The sequence below is a fragment of the Carcharodon carcharias genome, chromosome 34, assembly GCF_017639515.1.
Source record: "Carcharodon carcharias isolate sCarCar2 chromosome 34, sCarCar2.pri, whole genome shotgun sequence".
Classification (NCBI taxonomy): Eukaryota; Metazoa; Chordata; class Chondrichthyes; order Lamniformes; family Lamnidae; genus Carcharodon; species Carcharodon carcharias.
In genome coordinates this window covers 1,658,729-1,685,155 of record NC_054500.1, presented here as the reverse complement: position 1 = coordinate 1,685,155, position 26,427 = coordinate 1,658,729, and the positions used below count along the sequence as shown (strand labels likewise).

At 44.8% G+C, this 26,427-nt stretch overlaps 1 protein-coding gene across 3 annotated transcripts in view; it reads left to right on the top strand.

Annotated features, from left to right (window-relative positions):
- The first annotated feature begins 17,673 nt into the window (after nucleotides 1-17,673).
- Nucleotides 17,674-26,427, top strand: part of LOC121272645 (tyrosine-protein kinase receptor UFO) — a 254,311-nt gene continuing 245,557 nt past the window's right edge. For all 3 annotated transcript variants that reach the window (XM_041179342.1, XM_041179341.1, XM_041179340.1), the window contains exon 1: nucleotides 17,674-18,111. In XM_041179342.1, the coding sequence (XP_041035276.1) occupies nucleotides 18,033-18,111 (79 nt within the window). In that variant the 5' untranslated portion in view covers nucleotides 17,674-18,032. The remainder of the gene's footprint in view (nucleotides 18,112-26,427) is intronic.

Sequence of the window (26,427 nt, the reverse complement as noted above, 5' to 3'; positions counted from 1 at the left end):
ATTATACCTTACAGATAATGTCCCAGACATCACCATAGCCATCCCTGTCCCAGCAGCAGGACAGACCCAGCAGAGGTGGCAGCACAATGGTATACAGTCGGGAAGGAGTTGCCCTGGGTGTCCTCAATGTCGACTCCGGACCCCATGAAGTCTCATGGCATCAGGTCAAACATGGGCAAGGAAACCTCTAGCTGATTACCACGTACTGCCCTCCCTCATCTGACAAATCAATGCTCTTCCATGTTGAACACCACTCGGAGGAAGCATTGAGGGTGGCAAGTGTGCGGAATATACTCTGGGTGGGGGTCTTCAGTGTTCATCACCAGGAGTGGCTCGGTAGCAACAATACTGACTGAGCTGGCCGAGTCCTAAAGGACATAACTGCTAAACTGGGACTGAGGCAGGTGGTGAGGGAACCAACAAGAGGGAAAAACATACTTGACCTCATCCTCAACAACCTGCCTGCTGCAGTTGCATTTGTCCATGACAGTATCGGTAGGAGTGACCATCGCACAGTTGCTCTGGAGACAAAGTCCTGCCTTCCCATTGAGGATAGCCTCCATCGTGATGGGTGGCACCACCACCCTGCTAAATGGGATAGATTTCAAACAGATCTAGCAACTCAAGGCTGGGCATCCATGAGGCGCTGTGGGCCATCAGCAGCAGCAGAATTGTACTCGAACACAATCTGTAACATCATGGCCCAGCATATCCCCCACTCTACCATTACCATCAAGCCAGGGGATCAACCCTGTTTCAATGAAGAGTGCAGGAGGGTATGCCAGAAGCAGCACCAGGCATACCTAAAAATGAGATGTCAACCTGGTGAAGCTATAACGCAGGACTACTTGTGTGCCAAACAGTGTAAACAGCAATTGATAGACAGCTAAGCAATCCCACAACCAATGGATCAGATCTAAGCTCTGCAGTCCTGCCACATCCAGTCATGAATGATGGTAGACAATTAGACAACTCACTGGAGGAGTTAGGAAGGGAGTTCCAGGATTTTGACTCAGTGACAGTTAAAGAATGGTGATATATTTCCAAGTCAGTGTGGTGAGTGACTTGGAGGGGAACTTCCAGGTTGTGGTGTTCACATTTATCTGCTGCCCACAAATATCCCCATCCCAAATGACGGGGGAGCCCAGCACATCTGTGCAAAAGGTAAGGCTGAAGCATTTGCTACAATCTTCAGCCAGAAGTGCCAAGTAGATGATCCATCTCGGCCTCCTCCAGACGTCCCGAACATCACAGATGCCAGTCTTCAGCCAATTCGATTCACTCCATGTGATATCAAAAAACGGCTGAAGGCACTGGATACTGCAAAGGCTATGGGCCCTGACAACATTTCGGCAATAGTGCTGAAGACTTGTGCTCCAGAACTTGCCGTGCCCCTAGCCAAGCTGTTCCAGTACAGCTACAACACTGGCATCTACCCGGCTATGTGGAAAATTGCCCAGGTATGTCCTGTACACAAAACCAACCCGTCCAATTACTGTCCTGTCAGTCTACTGTCCATCATCAGTAAAGTGATGAAATGGGTCATCAACAGTGCTATCAAGTGGCACTTGCTTGGCAATAACCTGCTCACTGATGCCCAGTTTGGGTTCTGCCAGGGCCACTCAGCTCCTGACCTCATTACAGCCTTGGTTCAAACATGGACAAAAGAGCTGAACTACCAAGGTGAGGTGAGAGTGACTGCCCCTGACATCAAGGCTGCATTTGAAAAGATCATTCAGAAACAAAGACACTGACTGTCTCAAACCCTCAAGGTATTAAACTACAACACATGATGCATTGATATTGGGGTTTCAGTGATGGTAATGCCATTGAATGTCAAAGGGCGATGATTAGATTCTCTCTTGTTGGAGATGGTCATTGCCGAGCACTTGGGTGGTGCGAATGCTACTTGACACTTGTAAGGCAACAAGGAGCCCTGGCAAAACTGGAGCCAATGGGAATCAGAGGGAAAACCCTTCAATGGTTGGAGTCATACCCAGCACAAAGGAAGATGGTTGTGGCTGTTGGAGGTCAATCATCTCAGCTCCAGGACATCACTGCAGGAGTTCATCAGGGTCGTGTCCTAGGCCCATCTTCAACTGCTTCATCAATGACCTCCCATAAATCATAAGGTCAGAAGTGGGGATGCTCACTGATGATTGCACAATGTTCAGCACCATTTGCGACTCCTCAGTTACTGAAGCAGTCCATGTCCAAATGCAGCAAGACCTGGACAATATCCAGGCTTGGACTGAAAAGTGTCAAGGAGCATTTGCACCACCCAAGTGCCAGACAATGATCAACTCCAACAAGAGAGAATCTAATCATCACCCCTTAACGTTCAATGGCATGATCATCACTGAATCCCCCAATATCAATACATATCTCTGTTTTTATCTGTTTTTATCTCAATACATCATGTGTTGTAGTTTAATACCTTCAGGGTTTGAGACAGTCAGTGTCTTTGTTTCTGAATGATCTTTTCAATTTGTTAATACCCTTTTGGATTGGTTTCAGTAAAGGGCATTGGTTCACATCAGTGTGGAATGTTCCTTTTGCCCCTCTTGAGGTAGGAGAATGGTTTCAGTGCACTGAAGAATTCAGGGGACCCTCATGTGACCATCTTTACAGCTTTTTGTGTCCAATTTTAAAATATAAAAATTGGTTTGAAATTCAAACAGGAAATTCTGGTACTGGATATGACCTATATTGAAGTTTATTTACCCATTCTGTAGGTTTATTAATGCCTTCCTGTATTTTGTCACACTCTTCCTCTGTGTTAATAACCTAATACCGACACCCGCCATCATTTACTGCCAAATTTTTCCTTCAATTCTGGAGTCCAATCATTAATGTAAATTATGAACAACAATGGTCCCAATACCAGCCCCTGTAGAATGCCACTTCCCACCTCATGTCAGTCTGAGAAATTGCCTTTAATCTATGCTGTTTTTTTTCTGCTTTCTTTCATTGTACAGCCACATCTGCTTGATGTTCAATGGCAAATTCAATTAATTGATAAATCTAGAATAACAGCTGGCCTCAGTAATGGTGACTTTTAAACTACTGATTGTCATGAAAGCACATCTGGTTCCCTCATGTCCTTTAGGGAAGGAAATCTGCCACCCTTACCCAGTCTGGCCTACATGTGAGTCCAGACACACAAAATGGGATCAACTCTCAACTGCCCTCAGAAATGGCCTTGCAAGACACTCAGTTGTATCAAACTGGAATAGAAAAGTCAAATAAAGATAAATAAACTGGACAGACCACCAGCATCGACTTAGGCACTGGAATCAGCAATGACACACCCAGCCTTGTCAACCCTGCAAAGACCTTCTCACTAACATCTGAGGATTTGGGTCAAAATTGGGAGGGTTGTCCCCAGACAAGTGAAACAACAGCCTCACAAAGCCGTACTCATCAAACCACACTCCACAGACAATGTCCCATACTCCTCCATCACCATCCCTGGGCATGTCCTGTCCCAGTCGTGACAGTACAGTGGTAAACAGTCGGGAGCGAGTAGCCCTGGAGTACTCAACATTAGCTCAGGACCCCAAGAAGTCTCATGGTAATCTCATGGGCGATGAAACTTCCTGCTGACTACAACCTAACACCAGCTCCCCAACCCCACCATCTCAACCTGACTGATCAATCAGTAATCCTCCATTTTGGACACCATTTGGAAGAAGCACTTCTTCCAAGGATACAGGATGTACTCTGGTGGGGGGGCTTCAATATCCATCACCAAGAGCAGCTAAGTCTCTCCGCTAAAGGTGGGGTGGGGAGGGAGCTTGTAAAATATAGCAGATGGTCTTCCCACTACATTCCCACCCACACCCGACCTGTCTCCCAGTTACTGCGGGTAGGGAAGGTGCCAGACAGCGCACCCACCCTTTGGCCTATTGAGGCTTTTAAGTGGCAAATGAACGGCCACTTAAGGCCTCATTCTGCCTCTGTAGCTATTTTACGTGTGACAGGGGAAGGCAGAGACAAGGCAGGCGGCCCGGCATCTCTCACTGTATGGCTACAGTCACAGAGGAGGGTAAGGGCACAGGCACCACTCCACACCCCCCCTGACCCCCGCAACAACCTCGGCAAGATCGTACCTGTCCCCATTTTAACTCCATTCCTCAGGCCTCTCAAACCTGGCCCCTGAATCACCCCTCCCCACTTCCTCGTCGTGACCTGGCAGTCAGGCCCATGCAAAACCCCAGACTTCTCTCTAGCTGGGCCCCAGCAGCCTTCTTCTTCGGCACTGATGCTGCTGAATTCCCAGAGCTGCTGGCCAGTTAGATTGGGCGTGGAAGTCCCACTCTGAAACAAACTGTAATATCACGGTGAGCCAGCTGGGTTTCAAGTGGGCAGCTGACGACAGGAGTGCAGGGACTAGGACACCCCATAAAATGCAGCCCATTAACTCTGTTTCTCTCTGCAGATGCTGACTGACCTGCTGAGAATTTCCAGCATTTTTTTATCCCCATTGTTAATGATGGGGGGCCCAGCACATCAGTGCAAAGACAAAGTGTTTGCAACCATCTTCACGTAATCCATCTTAGCCTTCGCCTGTGGTCCCCAGCACCACAGATACCAACCTTCAGCCAATTGATTCACTCCATGTGATATCAAGAAATGTATGAAGGCACTGCTTACAGTAAAGGCTATGACCCTTACAACATTCCAGCCATAGTACTGAAGACTTGTGTGCCAGAACTAGCTACGCACCTAGCCAAACTGTTCCAATACAGCTACAATTCAGGCATCTACCTAACAATGTGGGAGATAGCCCAGGCATGTCCTGTCCATAAAAAGCAGGACAAATCCAACCCAACCAATTACTGCCCCATCGGTTGACACTCAATCAGCAGCAAAGTGTTGGAAAGGAATGGAAGCAATCAACAGTGCTGTCAAGCGGCATTAACAAAGCAATAACCTGCTCACTGACACTCAGTTTGGGTTCTGCCAGGGCCACTCAGCTCCAGACCTCATTACAGCCTTAGTCCAAACAGGGACAAAAGAGCTGAAATGAAGAGGTGAGGTGACAGTGACTACCCTTGACATCAAGGCAGCATTTGACTGAGTGTGGCATCAAGGAGCCCTGGCAAAACTGGAGTCAATGGGAATCAGGGGGAAAACTCTCCGCTGGTTGGAGTCATACCTAGCACAAGGGAAGTTGATTGTGGTTGTTTGAAGTCAATCATCTCAGCTCCAGGACATCACTGCAGAAGTTCCTCAGGGTAGTGTCCTAGACCAAACATCTTCACCTGCTTCATCAATGACCTTCCCTCCATCATAAAGGTCAAAAGCGGGGATGTTCATTAATGATTGCACAATGTTCAGCACCATTTGCCATTCCACAGATGCTGAAACTGTCCATGCATACAGGCATGAAGACCTGCATAACATTCAATCTTAGACTTCTGAGTGGCAAGTAACGTTCATGCCATACAAGTGCCAGGCAATGACCATTTTCAACAAGGGAGAATCTAACGACCTCCCCTTGACATTCGGTGGCATTACCATCGCTGAATCCCCCACTATCAACGTCCTGAGGGCTACCATTCACAGAATCACAGAATTTTTACTGTGTAGAAGGAGTCATTCGGCCCACCAAGTCTACACTGGCTCTCTGAGCATTTTAACTTAATGCCAATCTACTGCCTTTTCCCCATAACCCTGCACATTATTTCTATTTCAATAATCATCCATAACCCTCTTGAATGTCTCAGTTGAATCTGCCTCCACCACACTTCCAGGCAGTGCATTCCATACCTTAACTACTCTCTGTGTGAAAGTCTTTTCTCACCTCACATTTGCATCTTTTGCAAAACACTTTAAAACCGTGCCCTCTGGCTCTCAATCTGTTTACCAGTGGGAACAGTTTCTCCCTATCTACTCTGTCCAGACCCCTCATTATTGAAAACTTCTATCAAGTCTCTTCTTAGCTTTCTTCTCTCCAAGGAAAACTGTCCCAACTTCTCCAATCTTTCCTCATAACTGAAGTGTCTCATCTCTGGAACCATTCTCATAAACCTCTTCTGCACTCTCTCCAATGTGTTCACAACCTTCCTATAGTGTGGCGCCCAGAATGTACACAATACCCTAGCTGAGGTCTAACCAGTGTCTTGTTTAAATTCATCATAAACTCCCTGCTCTTGTACTTTCTGCCCCAATTAATGAAGCCTAGAATATTGTATGCTTTAGAAACAGCTCTCTTTACTTATCCTGCCATCTTTAATTATTTATGTGCATATACACCAGGTCTTTCTGCTCCTGCACACCGTTTAGAATAGTATCCTTTATTTTATATTGTCTCCCCATGTTCTTTTTTCCAAAGTGTATACCTCACACTTCTCCGCATTGAACTTCATCAGCCACCTATCTGCCCACTCCACCAATGTGTCAATGTCCTTTTGAAGTTCTACATTGTCCTTCTCACAGTTTACAATTCTCCCAAGTTTTGTGCCATCTGCAAACTTTGAAATTGTCCCCTGCACACCAAGATCGAGATCATTTATATATATCAGGAAAAACAAGTGTCCCAATACTGACCCCTGGGGAACTCCGCTACAAACCTTCTTCCAGCCTGAAAAATACCCATTGACCATTAATCTCTGTTTCCTATCCCTTAGCGAATTTTGTATCCACATTGCTATTGTTCCTTCTATTCCATGAGCTGTAACTTTCCTCACAAGTCTGTTGTGTGGCACTGTATTGAATGACTTTTGTAAGTCCATATACACCTTATCAACGGCTTTGCCCTCATCAACCATCTCAGTTATCTCTTCAAAAAACTTAGACATGATTTTCCTTTAACAAATCCAAGCTGACTCTTTTGAATCAATTCACAGTTTTCCATGTGACTATTAATTCTGTGCCAAATAATTGTTTCTGTAAGTTTTCCCACCACCAAAGTTAAACTGACTGGTCTGTAATTGCAGGGCAGATCTTTACAACCTTTTTTGAACAAGGGCACAATGTTTGCAATTCTCCAGTCCTCCAGCACCTCCCCCGAATCCAGGAAACATTGAAAGATTATTGCTGGTGCCTTTGCAATTTCCACTCTCACTTCCTTCAATATTCTTGGATGCATCTCATCCAGTCCCGATGCCTTATCAATTTTAAATTCTGACAGCTTATCCAATACCTTCTCCTTATCAATTTTAAACCCTTCTAGTGACTGAGTTTCCTCCACTATCACCCTGGCCTGGGCAGTGTCTGCCTCAAAGGTAAAGACAGATGCAAAGTATTCATTTAACACCTCAGAGATGCTTCTTACCTCTATGTGTAAACTCCCTTTTTGGTCCATAATAGACCCTTTTACCACCCTTTTACTATTGATATGCTTTGGATTTTCTTTTATGTTAGCTGCCAGTCTTTTTTCATAATCCCTGTTTGCTTCTCATATTTGCTTTTTCACATCCCTTCTGAACCTCCTGTATTCAGCTTGGTTCTCAATTGTATTTGCAACCTGACACCTGTCGTAAACACTTTTTCTTCTTTAACTCAACTTCTATCTCCTTTGTCATCCAGGAAGCTCTGGATGTGTTTGTCCTACCCTTCCCTTTTGAGGGAACATACCTTGACTGTGCCCAAACCATCTCCTCTTTGAAGGTAGCTCATTGTTCAGCTACTGTTTTTCCTGCCAAACTTTGGTTCCAATCTATCCGGCCCAGCTCCATTCTTGCCCCATTGAAGTCCTCTCTCTGCTAGTTGATTACTCGTACTGTAGATTGACCAATACCACTTTCCACCATCATCCTAAACCTTATGATACAATGATCACTGTCCCTTAAATGTTCCCCCATTGTCACTTGATCTATTTGGCCCACCTCATTCCCAAGAACCGGGTTGATCAGTGCCTCCTTTCTTGTTGGACTGGACACATACTGCTGTAGGAAATTCTCCTGAACACAATCTAGGAACGCTTGTCCCTCATTGTCCCTTACGCTACCACTATCCCAATCTATTTATGGGTAATTGAAGTCCCCCATAATAACTACTCTATGATGTTTACATCTCTGTGTAATTTCCTTGCAGATTTGTTCCTCTGTATCCTTCCCACTAGCTGGTGGTCCATATATTACACCTAGCAATATAATTGCACTCTTCTTATTCCTTAGCTCCAGCCAAATTGATTTTGTCCTTGAATCCTCTGACACATCCTCCTTCTCCAGTACTGCAATATTCTCCTTAACCAAAACGCCATTCCTCCTCCTTTATTCCCTATCCTATCTTTTCTGAACCAGGAATATTTAACACCCAGATCTGCCCTTCCTTAAGCCAGGTCTCTGTTATCGCCACAACATCATAATCCCACAAGGCAATCTGTGCCTGTAACTCCCCGATTTTACTAACTATACTCCGTGCAGTCCCTGATTTCATTACTTGCTCCCTTACTCCAACCCCATCTATTAACTTACTGTTCTCTATTTTAGTGCTATCTGCCTCTCCCAGCATTCCGTGAGCCCTGGTATTACTTACTCTCCTGGTTTCCTCACCCCTGCTAAGTTAGTTTAAATCCTGAAACTGAACTGGACCAGCCATATAAATACTGTGGCTACAAGAGCAGGTCAGAGGCTGGGAATCCTGCAGCGAGTAACTCACCTCCTGACTGCCCAAAGCCTGTCCCCCATCTAGAAGTCAGGGATGTGATGGAATACTCCCCACTGTGTTAAATGAGTGCAACTCCAAAAACACTAAAGAAGCTCAAGAATCAATAATTTTAAATATTCACTCCTTACATCACTGATGCACAGTGGCAGCCATGTGTACTGTCTGCAAGATGCACTGCAGCAACTCACCCAGGCTCCTCCATCAGCAGCTTCCAAAGCTACAACCTCTACCACCTGAAAAGACAGGACAGCAGACACAGGAGGACCACAGCTACCTTCAAGTTCCCCTCCAAGCCAGACACCAACCCGATCTGGAATGATATCACCGTTTCCTCACTGTTCCTGGGTCAAAATCCTGGAACTCCCTTCCTAACAGCACTGGGTGTACTTACACCATGTGGACTGCAGCGGGTCAAGGAGACAGCTCAGCACCACCTTCTCAGGGGCAGTAAACACGGCGTTGCTAGAGACAATCACACCCCATCGGCAGAGAAAGGAAAAAATGATGAGAAGAGGAAAAAACTTGCAACTTGTTTGTTGTTCATTGATTTTGTTTTATTCATTCTTGGGATGTGAGTATGTCTGGCAAGGATTGCATTTATTACACATCCCTAACTGCCTTTGAGCAGGGGGTGGTGAGCCTTCTACAACTGTGTGAGTTGCTAGGCCATTTCAGAGGGATATGGCGTAGATCTGGCGTCACATATCAGCCAAACTGGGTAAGGATGGCAGATTTCCTTCCCTAAATGACATTAGTGAACCAAAAATCATCAGTAATTTCAGTATCCTTATTAATGAGACTAGTATTTTACTCCAGATTTCTTAGTTAATTGAATTTAAATTCCCCCAGCTGCCATGATGGAATTGAAACTCACGTCTCATGCCTGGCCTCTGGATTACTCGTCCAGTATCATCACTATTATGTACCAATGCTGTGATTGCCAGCCTAGTATGGTCAATATGCCGACACTTCTGTCCTTGTTACAGTTGCTGGACCTTTGTGCCATGTTGTCGAATGTACAAAAAAATCTGAGTCATCATGGCGCAGAGTGACTCACTATCATGTCCCAGAGCGACCCAACATCATGACCCAGAGTGACCCGCCATCATGGCCCAGAGTGACTCACTATCATGGCCCAGAGTGACCCAACATCATGGCCAGAGTGACCCACCATCATGGCCCAGAGTGACCCGCCATCATGGCCCAGAGCGACCCACCATGATGGCCAGAGTGACCCACCATCATGGCTCAGAGTGACCCACCATCATGGCCAGAGTGACCCACCATCATGGCCCAGAGTGACTCACTATCATGGCCCAGAGTGACCCAACATCATGGCCAGAGTGACCCACCATCATGGCCCAGAGTGACCCAACATCATGGCCAGAGTGACCCACCATCATGGCCCAGAGTGACTCACTATCATGGCCCAGAGTGACCCAACATCATGGCCCAGAGTGATCCAACTTCATGGCCCAGAGTGACCCACCATCATGGCCAGAGTGACCCACCATCATGGCCCAGAGTGACCCACCATCATGGCCCAGAGTGACTCACTATCATGGCCAGAGTGACCCACCATCATGGCCAGAGTGACCCACCATCATGGCCCAGAGTGACCCACCATCATGGCCCAGAGTGACCCACCATCATGGCCCAGAGTGATCCAACTTCATGGCCCAGAGTGACCCACCATCATGGCCCAGAGTGACCCACCATCATGGCCCAGAGTGACTCACTATCATGGCCCAGAGTGACCCAACATCATGGCCAGAGTGACCCACTATCATGGCCCAGAAAAAACCATTATCATTGCTCAGAGTGACTCACCATCATGACCCAGGGTGATCCACCATCACAGACCAGAGTGAACCACTATCATTGCTCAGAGTGATCCACCATCATGGCCAAGAATGACCCACCATCATAGCCCAGAGTGATCCACCATTATGGCCCAGAATGATGCACCAACATGGCCCTCAAGTGACCCACCTTCATGGCACAGAGTGACCCAACTTCATGGCCCAAAGTGATCCACCATTGTGGCCCAGAGTGACCCACCATCATGGCCCAGAGTGACCCACCATCATGGCCCAGAGTGATCCACCTTAATGATGCAGAGTGACCCACCTTCATGGTGCAAAGTGACCAAACCTTGAAATGCTCTTCCCTCTTGTTGGGGCAATAACCATTCTCTGCAAATGGTCCAGTTTCCAATTTGGTAAGAGTACCAATTTGATAGGGCCGCACAGGGCAAGATATCATTCTTCTGTCTGTCCCTTACTGGCATCTACTCAATGGCCCCTCATTTTCAAAGCTGTAAATGTGGTCCATTCCAGACAAAGTTAATGTTTAATTGGCAATTACTTTTTTTGCAGGGTCCATGGAGAGTAGAGTTAATGATGTGACAAGATTTGAAGTGTTTTGTTTGTGAAGCTTCTTGACAACAGTTGTCAATAGTTTTTCATTCAGGTTGCTGAATTTAAACACTAAGATCAAAGCAAAAAACTGCGGACTCTGGAAATCCTTCCCATGCAATCACAGAAGGTGCAACACCTGCCCCTTTACTTCCCCTCTCCTCACCGTCCAAGGGCCCAAACACTCCTTTCAAGTGAAGCAGCATTTCACTAGTACTTCCCTCAACTTAGTCTACTGCATTCGCTGCTCCCAATGTGGTTTCCTCTACATTGGCGAGAACAAACGCAGACTGGGTGACTGCTTTGCAGAACACCTTCGGTCTGTCTGCAAGCATCACCCAGACCTCCCTGTCGCTTGCCATTTCAACACTCCACCCTGCTCTCATGCCCACATGTCTGTCCTTAGCTTGCTGCATTGTTCCAGTGAAGCTCAACGCAAACTGGAGGAACAGCACCTCATCTTCCGACTCAGCACTTTACAGCCTTCTGGACTGAATATTGAGTTCAACAATTTTAGATGATGAACTCTCTCCTCCATCCCCACCCCCTTTCTGATTTCTCCCCCTCCTTTTTGTTTTTTCCAATAATTTATATAGATTTTTCTTTTCCCACCTATTTCCATTATTTTTAAATGTATTTCCATTCATTGTTTTATCTCAAAACAAAAACAGAATTACCTGGAAAAACTCAGCAGGTCTGGCCACATCAGCGGAGAAGAAAAGAGTTGATGTTTCGAGTCCTCATGACCCTTCGACCGAACTGAGTGAATCCAAGAAAGGGGTGAAATATAAGCTGGTTTAAGGTGTGTGTGTTGGGGTGGGGAGGGGGGGGGGTGTGGTTTGGGTGTGGGGAGAGAAGTGGAGGGGGGTGGTGTGGTTGTAGGGACAAACAAGCAGTGATAGAAGCAGATCATCAAAAGATGTCACAGACAACAGAACAAAAGAACACATAGGTGTTAAGGTTGGTGATATTATCTAAATAAATGTGCTAATTAAGAATGGATGGTAGGGCACTCAAGGTATAGCTCTACTGGGGGTGGGGGGAGCATAAAAGATTTAAAAATATTTAAAAATAATGGAAATAGGTGGGAAAAGAAAAATCTATATAATTTATTGGAAAAAACAAAAGGAAGGGGGAAGAAACAGAAAGGGGGTGGGGATGGAGGAGGGAGATCAAGACCTAAAGTTGTTGAACTCAATATTCAGTCCGGAAGGCTGTAAAGTGCCTAGTCGGAAGATGAGGTGCTGTTCCTCCAGTTTGCGTTGGGCTTCACTGGAACAATGCAGACCTGCTGAGTCTTTCCAGGTAATTCTGTTTTTGTTTTGGATTTCCAGCATCCGCAGTTTTTTTGTTTTTATCTCTGTGTTTAATTGACTGCCACTGCTCTTCAAGAAATGCCTACCTCCTTGAAGAAGTTCTGTTCATCTCTGCGCGAAGGGTCATGAGGACTCGAAACATCAACTCTTTCCTTCTCCGCCGATGCTGCCAGACCTGCTGAGTTTTTCCAGGTAATTCTGTTTTTGTTTTGGATTTCCAGCATCCGGAGTTTTTTTGTTTTTATCTCATTGTTTTATCTCTACCTTTTAGCCTTTTTTGATTCCTTCACCCCACCCCACCCCTACTAGGACTATCTGTACCTTTCTTGTCCTGCTTTCTACCCTTAATTAGCACATTCCTTTACATAATATCACCACCATCAACACCTCTTTGTCCTTTTGTCTGTGACATCTTTTGGTTATCTCCACTATCACTGGCCCTCTATCCAGCTCTCTTGTCCCAACAACCCCCTTAAACCAGCTTATATTTCACCCCTTTTCTATTTTTCCTTAGTTCTGTTGAAGAGTCATGAGGGCTCAAAACGCTAACTTTGTTCCTCTCCGCAGATGCTGCCAGACCTGCTGAGTTTTTCCAGGTATTTTTGTTTTTGGTGCTGAATATAAACAGGCTGTATACTGAGCTTGAAATGGCCCAGCCCAGCTCACTGCTGTCTGATCCACGTGATGTTTAAAGAACAAACGTCACCATGCATTTAACAAACATTAGACTAGATACTGGCCTTTCCATATCCTGGCCTCAGTCAAGTTCTGCACGAAGAATCTTAGTCCCATGATTGAAAGGGGATAACCTGAGCCATTGGTTTCTGCTTCTAGTCATTTTCTAATTGTCCAACATTGCAATGCTTCAAAAGGTATGGTGTTATTTGTAGTTGAAGGTGTTATAGAAATGCAAGTTCTTACATTTTTAATGTTTCATAATCATCTTATTCACAACCTCGTATTTCTCATCCATGTTTCCCATCAGTGACATCATAAAAAACCCAGTGTCATTTTCCATATGTATGCTGTTGACACCCGGCTCTACCTCATCATCATCTCTCTTGACCCTTTTGGACTCCATCCCTCTTGTTACAATTATCAGATTTAGTGTTTAGTGTTTTTTGGGACAGTATTTCCTTAAATTTAGCGTAAAGTGAAGGTGGTCATCTGATCTGTTCTGGAATCTGCCTGACAGTAAGCCTGGGTGGTTTGATTGTTAGAGATTGTTTTACTGAGAAGGAGATGCAAGGTATTTATGCTTGCAGGCAATCACAGCACCCTGTGTGGTGACTGTGCATCTCCAAAGTCCCCGAAAAGTGTTCAGAATGTCAGATTGTAAACAGCTGTGCTTTAACCTGTCCATTCAATTCCAAGAGGAAAGAGAGCTAGGATCAAGAATTGCTAATTAGCAATTATACCTAGATACAAGGCCCATGTGATTTGCATTGCCACAGGAAAAGATGCAGAGGAAGCCATTTTTGATATCAGGTTACAGACTTCCATACACATCAATGAATATCACAGACAGACAGCAGGGCTGGGTGATCAGCAGAGACAGGAGGCTGCTTGGCTTTGTGAGGTGGGAGGGAGATGGTCTCTAGTCAAAGAAACGCATCCTACAGCCATCTAAGGATTCCTGAAGATTTGTCTTGACATGGACAAAGAGGAAGAATTGGCAGGACAGGCTTTACTGCTGAAGGTGGATATAGGATGTGCTCTGAAAACTAAGGGAAATGCTTGGAGGCAGTCACTCAGAGTTACTACTTGGTGAAACAGTGAAACGTGAGCCCAGTGGAAGCTGGGAGCAACTAGGGTCTATTTGCTATTTTGTTCTTCTTCTTGAGTTCTCTGCTTAAAGGCAGGCCCAACCCACAGCACCACAACCAATCCCCCTAGCCAGAACAAGGAACCCCATGCTGTTGGCACCAATCTGACCCATGCCAGCAAACTGAGCCAACCATGCCCCAGGAGTATGAGTTGCTGTGGCAACACATACTTTTACATGCATGTTCTAGTCCAGAGCAATGGATATTGATGGTAGAGGCTCTAATTTACTTTCCTTCATATGCTGACTCAGAATCTATCCCACTCTTACCACCTGCCATTGGTGCATGTTGGAAGGATTAATGAGTTGATACTCAACCTGCTTGATAGCCTTCTAAACACCCCTTCCTTGGCCATCAAGTCCTGGAGTGGAACTTTAACCTAGAACTTCTAGCTCAGAGGCTGGGACTCTTCCCACTTTGCCACAAGGCCACCTTTAACTAAAAGGACTGGAATCTGTGGAGTATGATGTGTGGTAAGTATAAAAGGGATCTGTTCCTTTCTGTAGTTTATAGTATAAGTTAGCTACAAAAAGACAATAAGGTTTAGTCAATGGTGCATTTTAGTCATTTGTTATTGTAAATGTTTTGAAATGTGTCATCTTGATGTGTTATTCTTTCAGCTATTAAGTGGAAGCTTGAATCTTTTTTTAAATGGAAATTGTAATCCTTCTCCCTGTCTGAAGCTGGACTGGAATATTCACAATCTTGGTGTCATATTTGACTCCGAGATGAGCTTCCAACCATTCATCTGCACCATAACTAAGACTGCTATTTCTACCTACATAACATCACCCAATTCCATCCCTGTCTCAGCTCATCTGCTGCTGAAATCTTCATTCATGCCTTTTTTACCTTCAAGCTATTAAATGCACTCACAGAATCACAGCATTGTTACATTCTCATTGCTACAGAAGGAGGCCATTTGGTCCAATGTGTCTGCACTGGCTGTCCAAATGTGCAACTCATGTGTGCCATTCCCCAACCTTCTTCCTGTAACCCTGCACAGGTAAATCTAATTCCCTTCTGAATGCCTCAATTGAACCTGCCTCCACCACACCATTAGTTAGTGCATTCCAAACCCGCTGTGTGAAAATGTTTCTTCTCATATTATTTTTTGCTTCTTTCACTAAGTACTTTAAATCTGTGTGCTCTCATTCTCATTCCTTTCAAGAGTGGGAATGGTTGCTCCCTATCTAATCGGTCCAGACACCTCATTTTGAATACCTCCATCAAATCTCCTCTCAACCTTCTTTTATCTGAGGAAAACAGTCCCAACTTCTCCAACCTATCTTCATAATTGAAGTTCCTTATCCCAGGAACCATTCTCATGAATCTTTTCTACATCCTCTCAAATGCTTTCATACTTCATAAAGTGTAGTGCCAATAACTGGACACACTAGCTGAGGCCGCATGAATGACATTATACAAATTCAACATAAACTCCTTGCCCTTGTGGTCCATGCCTCCATTAACAAAGCCCAGGATACTGTATGCTTTATTAACTACTCGCTAAATCTCACTCCTGGGAAGCATCACCCATTCTACCCTCTGTAAACTTGAGATCATCCTAAACTCTGCTGCCTGTGTCCTTATGAGCACCAAGTTCCCTTCACCCTATGCTTGCTGACCTACACTGCTTTCCAGTTAAGCAATTTCACAATTTTAAAATTCTCATCCCTCTTTTCATATTCCTCCATGTCCTTGCACCTCCCAATCTTTGTAATTTCCTCAAGCCCTACTGCATTCCCAGATTTCTGCGCATCTCCAATTCTTGCCTCTTGGGAATCTCCAATTTGGTGTCCATGCTGCCAATGACCTAAGTTCTGGACCTTCCTCCTTGCGCCTCTCTGCCTCTCTTCTTCCTTTAAGACACTCCTTAAAACCAATCCCTTTGACAAAGCTTATAGTCTTCTGATGTGGCTCCATGTCAAATTTTGCTATGTAAGGCTCCTGTGAAGCTCCTGTTAAAAACTCTATATAAATGTAAGTGATTATTTTTGGTGAGAAAAGATTGGGCTGAGACATCCATAATGTTATGTACATGTGAAATCGGAACAGGAGGAGGCCATTTGACCCCTCGAGCCTGCTCCGCCATTCAATAAGATCACGGCTGATCTGTTTGTGTTTCGAGTCACACATTTCCATCTACCCCTGATAACCTTTGATTCTCTTGCCTAACAAGAATCTATCTACCTCCGCCTTAAAATATTCAGTAACCCCGCCTCCACTGCCATCCGAGGCAGAGAGTTCCAAAGTTGCACAACCGCCTGGGAGAAAAATTTCTCCTGATCTCTGTCCTAAAAGGGCGACCACTAGTTTTAAAACTGTGTCCCCTAGTTCTGGACTCACCCAGACGAGGAAACATCCTTCTCACATGCACCTTTTCGGGACTGTTCAGGATCTTAAATACTTCAGTCAAGTCACCTCTCACTCTTCTAAACTCCAATGGAAACAAGCCCAGTCTGACCAACCTCACCTCATAAGACAGCCCACTGATCAACCATTCACTGATCATACTTATTCTTTTGACAGCGACTGCACTTCAAAAGTGCGTCATTGACTGTATAACACCTTGGGTTGTGAGAGGCATTATAGAAATGCAAATCTTTCTTTACATGAGGAATGGACTGCTGGGTGAGCTAGCTGCTCACCTGATAACTTCAGTGACTGTCTCCTACCAGTTTCTACATTATCACCACCCATGCCACTCCCATGTAGTAATCTCTGGCATTGGGCATTTTACTGGCAATGTTGAGAGTCTCAACATCCGAGAGTAGATAGAGGGACCATCAACCGACAGGACTGACCTGGGCGTGGACAGTTAGGGATCTGTATTGGGCTGTGGCAAAAAATGGACAAGTGGGATTACAAATAAAGAATTTCCATTTCCATAGTGCCTTTCACAGCCTCGGGAATGTCAATTTACAGCGGTCAACTTATGTAGAGCAAGATCCCACAAACAGCAAAGCGATAGTGAGCATCTAATCTGTTGTATTCGCTTTGGATAGAGCCAGGACTCCCCTGCTCTTCAACGTTAGGGGATATTTCGCATCCACCCGAGAGGCCTTGATTTAAAGAGGGCACCTCCAACAGTGCAGCACTCCCTCAGTTAGGTGCTATGAGTGTCAGCCTAGACTTGGTGCTCAAGTCTCTGGAGGGGGCTGTCTGACTCCGAAGTGAGAGCCAAGGCTAACACGATGGAATGAATGTAGTGTAAAGATTTTTAACAATGAGATCAATCACTGTTAAATGTGTCAGCGAGGAGTTAAGGGGGATGGCTGGAAGGCTTTCCTTGATGTGTACACTCCTTCGCCAGAGACACGAGAGCGGCATAGGGGGTGGGAGGTTGAACGATCGACCATAAAAGCCATTGGATGGATTGTGGGAGCCAGAAGCAGTTTGAAACCATTTAGGGGAACACCAACATTCCAGACGTTAGCAGAAATTCACATTATAAACCCCCCCCCCCCCCCACCCAAAACAAAGAGACTGAACTGCAGTATTTGCACATTTCTTTAAATTCATTTCCCCCTTCAGTTTCTTTCCAGCGCTGGCTGCGTTAAGCAGATAGTGAACTGCTCCTTCGAAAAGTTTCAACTCAGCTTTTTAAACTCTTCCCTCACCCTTCCGCCTCCAGTGAATTTACACCTCAGGCTGTTGCCGATTTGTTTGTGGATTCTTGTTAAACCAAATATTTCTGCCTGGGAGTCACCTGCAAAGTTCAAGGAGCAGTTTGGAAAGTTTTCGGGAAGCCGTTGTTCGCTATCTCTGGCCGAGGCGGTGGTACCGATGTGAGTTTCCCTGAGCTCGAGGGGGGAATCTTCTTCATCAAAGAAGCCGAAATCTTTTAGAAAATGAGAAGACTGTGGCTTGTGTCGTTTTGTTTGTGGATTGAGACCTTGTCCCAGAGCCCGGGACCCGGAGTTGCAGAAGGTGAGAGTCCAATAATTTCTACCGACTGCTTTTAATTGAAATGAGTGGAGAGTTTAAGGCAGATCAAACCAAGCATCACAATTCTGAAGTTCCACGTGGAGTAAATATAATTGTTAACCCTTTAAAATGTTTCAATATTTCTATTTTTGGTGTTTATTAACCGTGGGAATGAGACCACCGACCAGTTCAATGGGTGATAAATTCTGACCATTCCAGAAATATCTTTAAAGGCTCCCTTCAGGGACACGGCAGGGAGGGGGAGAGAGTTGTTTAGGTTATCAGGGGCTCCGGGAGAAATAGCGGTCCCTGCTTTCTGTCTGAGAGAGAAATTGCTGTTTAGATTCTGATTTCGGAATGTCCTGGGATTGATCCGGGGCGTGTGTCTGTGTGTCGGCTTCGAGATTTCACAGCAGCTTTTTTCTTTGTCGTAAACTGGAACCACGTCCAGGAGAGATTAGGAGGGATGAGCAAACAGGTGGGTTTTGAGGAGAAGAGGGAGGTAAAGAGGATTTAGAGTCGGAATTCAGAGAGGGGAGCTTGGGCTGTGATTCAGTTCCCGTAGCCCAAAGGCTGCGGAGACAGTGGCGTTTTGAGAATCGAGCGGTTCAGGTCAAATTCTCCGGGGAACACGGGTTTAAATCCCTCATAATAAATTCACTTGTTATTAATCTAGTCCCGGTAATGATGATGGAACTTTTGTAAAGCCCATTTGGTTCACTGAATGCTGGAACTCCCTCCCTGACAGCACTGTGGGTGCACCTACACCACATGGACTACAGCTGTTCGCCACCTTCTCAGGGGCAACTAGGGATGGGCAATCTAGCCAGCAACGCCTACATCCCCTGAATGAAGGAATCTAGTTATCTGACCTCGATTTGACTTAATGTAGTTGATTCTTAACTGCATATGCTGGCACTTGCCTCTGGTGCCCACATCCCATGAACGAATAAATTAAAAAAAGGCCCAGCCCTGGACGTCTGCCAATGGGATGGTTTAAGGCTGGCTGCTCCCTGCCGTTTCAAATGGTCATTCTCCATGCACAGGCCTAGATACTGCTGGCAGTCTATTTGACCATGGAAGGCATCATAGTGGAGCTTTATCATGTCCTCACACCTGCACCTTCAAGCAGACATTACTGTATGGTTATCAGAAATGCCAACCTTTAGACTGCCATCAACTTGCTCTGTGGGTCCTCGTCTGCACCTGAGACTTGCTCACTCTACAGAAGGCTACAGACAAAGCTGAGGATGTCCCTGCTCTGTATAACCCAGCTCTGTACTGGGGAGTACAGGCAGGAACCAAGCCAAGAGCTTTCATATTATTGTCCCCCCGGCATTGTTAGCTCTCGTCCAAAGAAAAATTAGAGGTTAACACTGCACAAAAAGTTAAAACCCGTCCCATGTAACACTAAAAAACTAATGTCTGAGCTCTCTATACTTTGGAACTTGTAGAATGGAACTTTAGCAGCTCCTTGACTGTAAGGGGATGAGTAAAGTGTGTAAACAGGGCAGTCAACAAGAACATTGCTGGAAAGGTCAGTCACTACCTGGAGGAGGTCCAGATGCATTCACCTTTCTGATGTGGATGCTGCTTCTGAACGCCCTGTGTGTTCTCAGGATTTTCTGTTTTCTACTGATTTCCAAAAGCTGTAATATTTTGCTATTCAACTTGGACTGTGAGGGTGGAATTAGACAATGTTGGGGTAAAGTCACTCACAGGGTAGAAGATATGGGATAAATTCACATCAAAGGATGTCAGTCCCGTATCAGTCAGGAATGAGATGAGTATCTGTATAGGAAAGGATTTGAAAGTTCCACTGAAGGTCAATACTGATCAGAACCTTCTGCTCTTTGAGCTGTCAGGTCCATGGGAATGTCTGTGGAATGCCAAATGTCAGAGTTGATGGAATGTAAACAGAATGTTAGATTGATGTTCTGGAATCTTCATTCCCCATTGAGACTTTGAGGAAAGTTTCAATTTTATCTTAATCAAATAGCTCAGAAGGAGACCATTCAGCCCACTGTGTCATGCAAACCCTTTGAAAGACCTATTCCATTAGTCCTGCTCCCCTGCTGTTTTTCTACAGTCCTACAAAGTTTCCCTATTCAAGTATTTATCCAACTTCCCTTCTGAAAGTTACTATTGAATCTTTCAGGCAATGCATTCCAGATTGCAACAACTCATCGCTTAAAAATATTCTCCTATTTACATTTTGGTTCTTTTGCCAATGATTTCAATCTGTGTCCTGTGGTCACTGACCCTCCTACTAGTGGAAACAGTTTCTCCCTGTTTCTCCCGATGTACTCTATCAGAACCCTTCATCATTTTGAGTGCATCTTAAACCTTGTGGAGGTTTAATGCATGGGCTAGGGTTACTGTCAATATAAACTGGACATGGATTCTTTATAAGAGTTCAATGCTAATAGCCAAGTTACAGTATGTGTGATTTTATTTCTCTGCAGCAGGTCTTCATATATGTTTCCAGTTGGCCTTTGAAAGCTCCCTTTGCTATAACAAATACGACAGATTGCTCACCATAAATGGAATATTTAAGTTTCCCGTGTCTTTGTCACAGTCAGCAGTTTCTGTTCCCCCCCAAAACAAACCATGTAGCTTTAGAATCACAGAATAGTTATATCACACAAAGAGGCCATTTGGCCCTTTCTGTCATGCTAGCTCCCTGCAAAAGACCCCCTTTGCTGCCTTTTCTCCATAGCCAGGCAAGTCTTTCTCTTCAGATAATTGGACAATTCTCTTGAGAATTTTAGCTTTTACCCTTAAGGTCCCCATGAAGCTTGTGGTGTCAGTGATATTGGGCTCTGTCAATCCTGCAGGGCCAAACTGTGGCACGTCGAATGATAAATTTTGTAAGATACATTTGAGAAATCATTAGCCCATTTGTGACCACAAAATTAAATTGGAGCAAAGGTATTGAGGGGTAAGGGAGGAACACACTGCCCCATGTAACAGTATTGGAGTAATCTTCATTCAACAAGCTTCTGAACGGTTTTGGGAGTGGAGGGGAGGTGACAGTGGGATGAAGAGGAGACTCCAGCCACAAAACTTGATCACATTTGACTTTGACAATGGCCAACATGTTAATTACCAGGATGAAGGGTAACCGCTCTGTTTGGAAGCAAATCTTGGTGTAAACAAAAGAAAGAATTGCATTTCTATAGTACTTTCCACAACTTCATGACACCCCAAAGTGCTTTACTGCCAATGATGTACTTAGTCACTGTTTTGTAGGGGACGCAACAACTAATTAGTGCATAGGAAGCCCCCACAAACAGCAGTGTGATAGCGAGATAATCTGTTTTTGGGTTTCTGGCTGGTTAGCTAATCTTGGTTGTGTTGGCATGTTTGTATCTGCTGCCACAGAGCTGTACCCATTAGAGATATGCTCTCAACACTGGCAGAGCGGGCAGTGGTAATCTCCCTTAAGGTTCATGATCTGGCCAGTGGTGAACTGGTAAAGGTATGTTTACTATGAACCTACAGAAGTCACAGCAGAATCTTTCTCTTGCCAGTTTGAGAAGATGTTTGTTTTCTTGAACTCACCACCCCATCCTTCTACCCAGAGGGGATGTGGGGGACTGGAATGTAAGCTGGAGTATCAGACCTCAGCTGGGGGAGTGTCAGTGAGTATTCTGCTCCTCAGCGCTGTGTCTAACTATCTCAGCTGTCAATGTTATCTTCTTTCCTTCCTTCCTCTTCAGAATGTTTTTTTTTCTGAGGATGCAATTCACCAGATTATGGCAGCTTCCCGGTCACTTGCTCAAGTGCCCATTCTCAATTCACAATCCCATGCAGTATTGTTTGGCTAATAACTGTTAGGGGATTGTGGATCCTACCAAATCTTGCCCTTATCCACAGGCACTTTGCCCAGCAGAAGTGGCTGGATATTCATCATCAACAGCAACTCCTGATTCATCATCCTTCTCTTTGGCACAGTGACTATTTCTCCCACCTCCAGTGCAGATCAACTAACTCAACATAGAGTCGAATGAAACCTTGGTTCTTGTTTTGCTTTGTGGCCAGACCATTAATCTTAATGGAGATCTATTCTGACATCTTCCATCCTGTATAAATGGGGGAATATTTGTGAGGTTAGTGTAAAAAACAAACTTGCATTTATAAAGCATCTTTCAAAACCAAGCTCTTTTCAAAAATACTGCAATGATTGTAGCGTAGCTACTATTTTAATGTAGGGGAGACAGTGGCCAATTTGTGCAGAGCAACATTCCACAAACAACAGTGAGAAAAATGACCTGAGAATTCATTTTAAGTGATGTTGATTGAGAAATGGATATTGGCCAGGACACAAGAGCTAACCTGCTCTTCTTCAAAATAGTGCCACTGGATCTTGGAATACACTGAGAGGGAAGTCAGGGCCTTGGTTTAACACCTCACCTGAAAAAACTGCACCTCTTACAATACAGCACTCCCTCTGTGCTCTGCTCAAGAGCTGGAGTGGGCATTGAACCCACAGTCTTCAGACTCAGGCCATAATGCTCCCAGAAGTAGCTTTGATCTTCAAGTAATGACATTTGAGGACAAGAGCACTGTTGTTAAATTGTTTCTTGCTGTGACTTGGACCTGGTTTTGTTTCTTAATCCAATCCTATTGAGAGTGTGGATTTGATGGGAATGCTTGATGGTAAGCATTGGCACTCTAACCATCTCTACAGTGAAATTTGGAAGAAAGAACTGTGATGGCTGCTTCTCCAGCCTGTTTTGTTTTCTATTTTATTCATTAAGTTATTTTCAGATTCTCAGGTTTTCAGTTTCAGCTCTGTATTTATAACATATTTCATTGTGTAGACTAGAACTGCTGCAAAGTCCTCATTCCCCCAGTGGCTCAATTTAGGAAAGACCTCCCCTGTGGTACCACATCATCCACATCATGCTAATTAATCTACCAGTACTCACAGGCTGGGTCAGTGGTTTCAAAACATTTCTCTATAAGGAACTCTCTCTGCAAATATTGACCGACACTGGAGGACTGGCTGTCCTTACTTCTGACAGATTGTGTCAATCAGTATCTTCATTGCAGAAATTATGTTTCTTATTTTTGTGCAGGAACAAAAACTTACATTTACATAGCATTTTAATGTAGTAAAACATCCCAAAGCACTTCACAGATGTGTAATCACACAAAAGGTCAACACCAAGCCAAAGAGAAAGACTTTAGGATGGGTGGCCAGAAAGCTTGGTCAAAGAGGTATGTTTGAAATTGAGTCATAAAGGGCAGAGTGGTTTAAGGAGGGAGTTCCAGAGATTAGAGCCCAGGCAGCTGAAGGCACGGCTGCCAATGGTGGAGCAAAGGCAGTGGAGGACACACACACACAGGGCCAGAATTGGAGGAATAAATTCTCAAAGGGTTGTAAGTCTAGAAGAGGCTATGGAAGTAGAGAGGGGTCAGAGTGTGGATGGATTTGAACAAGAAAGGATCACAACTTTAAAATCAAGGGGTGGAATTTAATATCCCCGTGGTGAGTTTGGTGACAGGGCATTTAATTGGGTGGGAGGGTGGTAGGTGGGGACCCTGCTGACTTCCTGCCTCTGCCTGATTAAATTGTGCACAGGGGCAATTAATGCCCACCTAATGTCCTCATCCCATTGCCATTGGTATTCACTCAGTGGGGGTGGGGAGGTGCCATGAGAGAAGCTCAAGAAGTAAACTCTGCCAAGATTGCTTCCAGCGGGGGCAGGGTTCTCATTGTTCAAAGGCACTCAGTGTCTGACCAAGGATCCGAATTCGGGGAGGGTGGGGCTCGCTGAGACCCAGCCCCCTGCCCTTGCTGCTGACACCACTCCACTCTCCTCCATGAACCCCACCCTGAGATGCCCCTCCTGCCATCACTCACCTGTAGCCTAGGTTCCTTTGCGAGCTTGGGTCTTGGGTGGGTGCAATACCGGCAGCAGTCACCATCTTCCCCAGTGGTGCTGCTGAACAATGAAGGGCTGCTGGCAGCTCTTGGCAGGCAGGACTTTCACCCCTGGGGTCATTGGTTCTGGGGAAAGCCTGGCGCTGCCCAGTTAAGTGCCTGATTGGCAGTATGCAGCGAGCCTCCTGGAAAAGAGGCTCTTGCCTGCTCCTGTCGCCTACATTAAATACTGCCCAAGATATTGTCCAACTAAAATCTATCGATATGGATCCAGCTGTGTATGGGGAAGGTTGTCCTGTTACTCTGTAACAGTCTCCACATGTAAGCAAGACCCACACACTCACAGAGACAACCTCCCTCCTCTCACTGTAAAATCAGGAGTGAAGCATATCGAAATTGCTATTCTGAGACTGCATGATCTGTCTGCACAAGTGGAAAGAATCTGATTATCGAGTGCTGATCTCCTGATTGTCAGAGGAACTCCTGACCACTCCCCGGTGTTTGCCTGCATCTCAGTGTCTGAGCAGTACAAATGATGATGAACAATCTCTGCATCTGTGTGTTTGCTGTTAACTACATTTCTGTCGTGTGATGGCAGTAATCAGTTACCATCTTTGAACTTCTTCAGAACTCAGTGACTTGCATTTATACAGAACCTTCGGTATAAAAAGAACATCCCAAATCACTCTGGAGTTGTGAGGGAATTGAAGGCTGAACCATAAATAGTGTTTGGTGGAGTTGCGCAACCTCCTAGTCAGGAAGTGGGTCTTTCCCTCCCTAAGCCTCTCTGTCTCCTTCTCCAAGAGTTTTAAAAACATATCTTATTTCTCTGGCCAAGTGTTTGATCACCCCTTCTAATATCTCCTGTTTTGGCTCTTTTCCTGTAGGAAATGTTGCTGTTTTAAAAGCACTGCAGAGATGTGGGCTGATTTATCATTGGCTTTTTAGGGAAAAAAGAGATGTGCACTGGTTTTTGGGTGATAATTTCAGAAACTATGTCATAGACAGCCTGGTACCTAGGTTAATATGGCCAGGTTATGTGTGCTCATTCAGTTATATTACTTGGCTTCATTGAGCCAGCAGTTTCCAGTACAAGGGGACTGAGCTCATTGTGAAATTGGTATTTGTGATTTTTTGAGATCCACCAGCCTTGGGATTGTTTCATTGCTCCCTTTTAACAATCTCAGCACCAAGTTTCCGACTGCAATTAACCAAGGACGTGTAATGTAATCAATGCTTTTAATAAGTTAATTGAAAGAATTAAAAATTTAAACAGATTATCTAATCATTAGCACATTGTTGCTTGTGAGAGCTAGATGTGTTTACGTTAGTTTTTTAAAAAAAAACTTGCATTTATATAGAGCTTTTCATGAGCTAAAGCACTTTAGAACCAATGAAGTACTTTTGAAGTGTCATTTTGGAAACGTGGATCGAATTGTGTACAGCAAGATCCCACAGATGGCAATATAATGATGAACGTGATCTGCTTTTGTTATGTGCATTAAGGGATAATTGGCCGTGGGATCTTTCTGTGCAGCTGTGAGAGGGAAGGTGGGGCCTCTATTTAATGTCCCATCTAAAAGACAGCACCGTCAACAGTGCAGTCCCTCAGGACAGCTGTGGAGTGGCAACTTTGATTTTTGAGTTCAAATCCTGGAGTGGGACTTTAACCTGCAACTTTCAGACTCCTAGTCAAGAGTTTGACACGTGTTATCACATTTGCTGCATTACAACAGTGCTACATTTCAAAAGCCCTTCATTGATTTAAAGTGCTTTGGAATGTCCTCAAAGGTGCTGCACAAATGATTTCCTTCTCTCTTTTTTTGCATTCTTTTGACAAATATTCTTCCTTTCTAAGCTTCCTCCCCATTTCCTTTGCTCTATCCAGTTCTGTGACCCCAGACCTGCAACAACAGGAGCCCACGAGCCAAACATCCATTTGTAATTGACAATACTGAAGTTAGAATGGTCCTTTACATCGTTTTTTAGCTTTGTGTCTGATCCAAAAGACAAAACCTCCAACAGTGCAGCACTCCCTCTATTTACTTCGAATCTTTGCTCAAGTCTCTGGAGTGGGACTTCTCATGATCTTCTGACTCAGAGGTGAGAGTGGCACACACCGAGTCACAACTGACTTTGTACGCTTGAACAGTCAGACCGGCCTTGAGTGATCAAAACTTTATCTTATTTCTGTATCCATAGAAACCCCTCTTAACTATCTTAAGCTGAAGACAGCATTTCAGAGTCTATTGTTCAGAAGAATACACTTAATCTCATCTACGCAGCTGTCTTACCTTGCTCAGGCTGTCTGTCCTGGCACAGAAATATTGTCACCTTTCAAGTTGCCTCGCTCTCATCTGTCTACACGTTCACCACAGCTTCCTATACCAATTAACTCAAGATGCTTTCTGCTCACTCCATGTGTT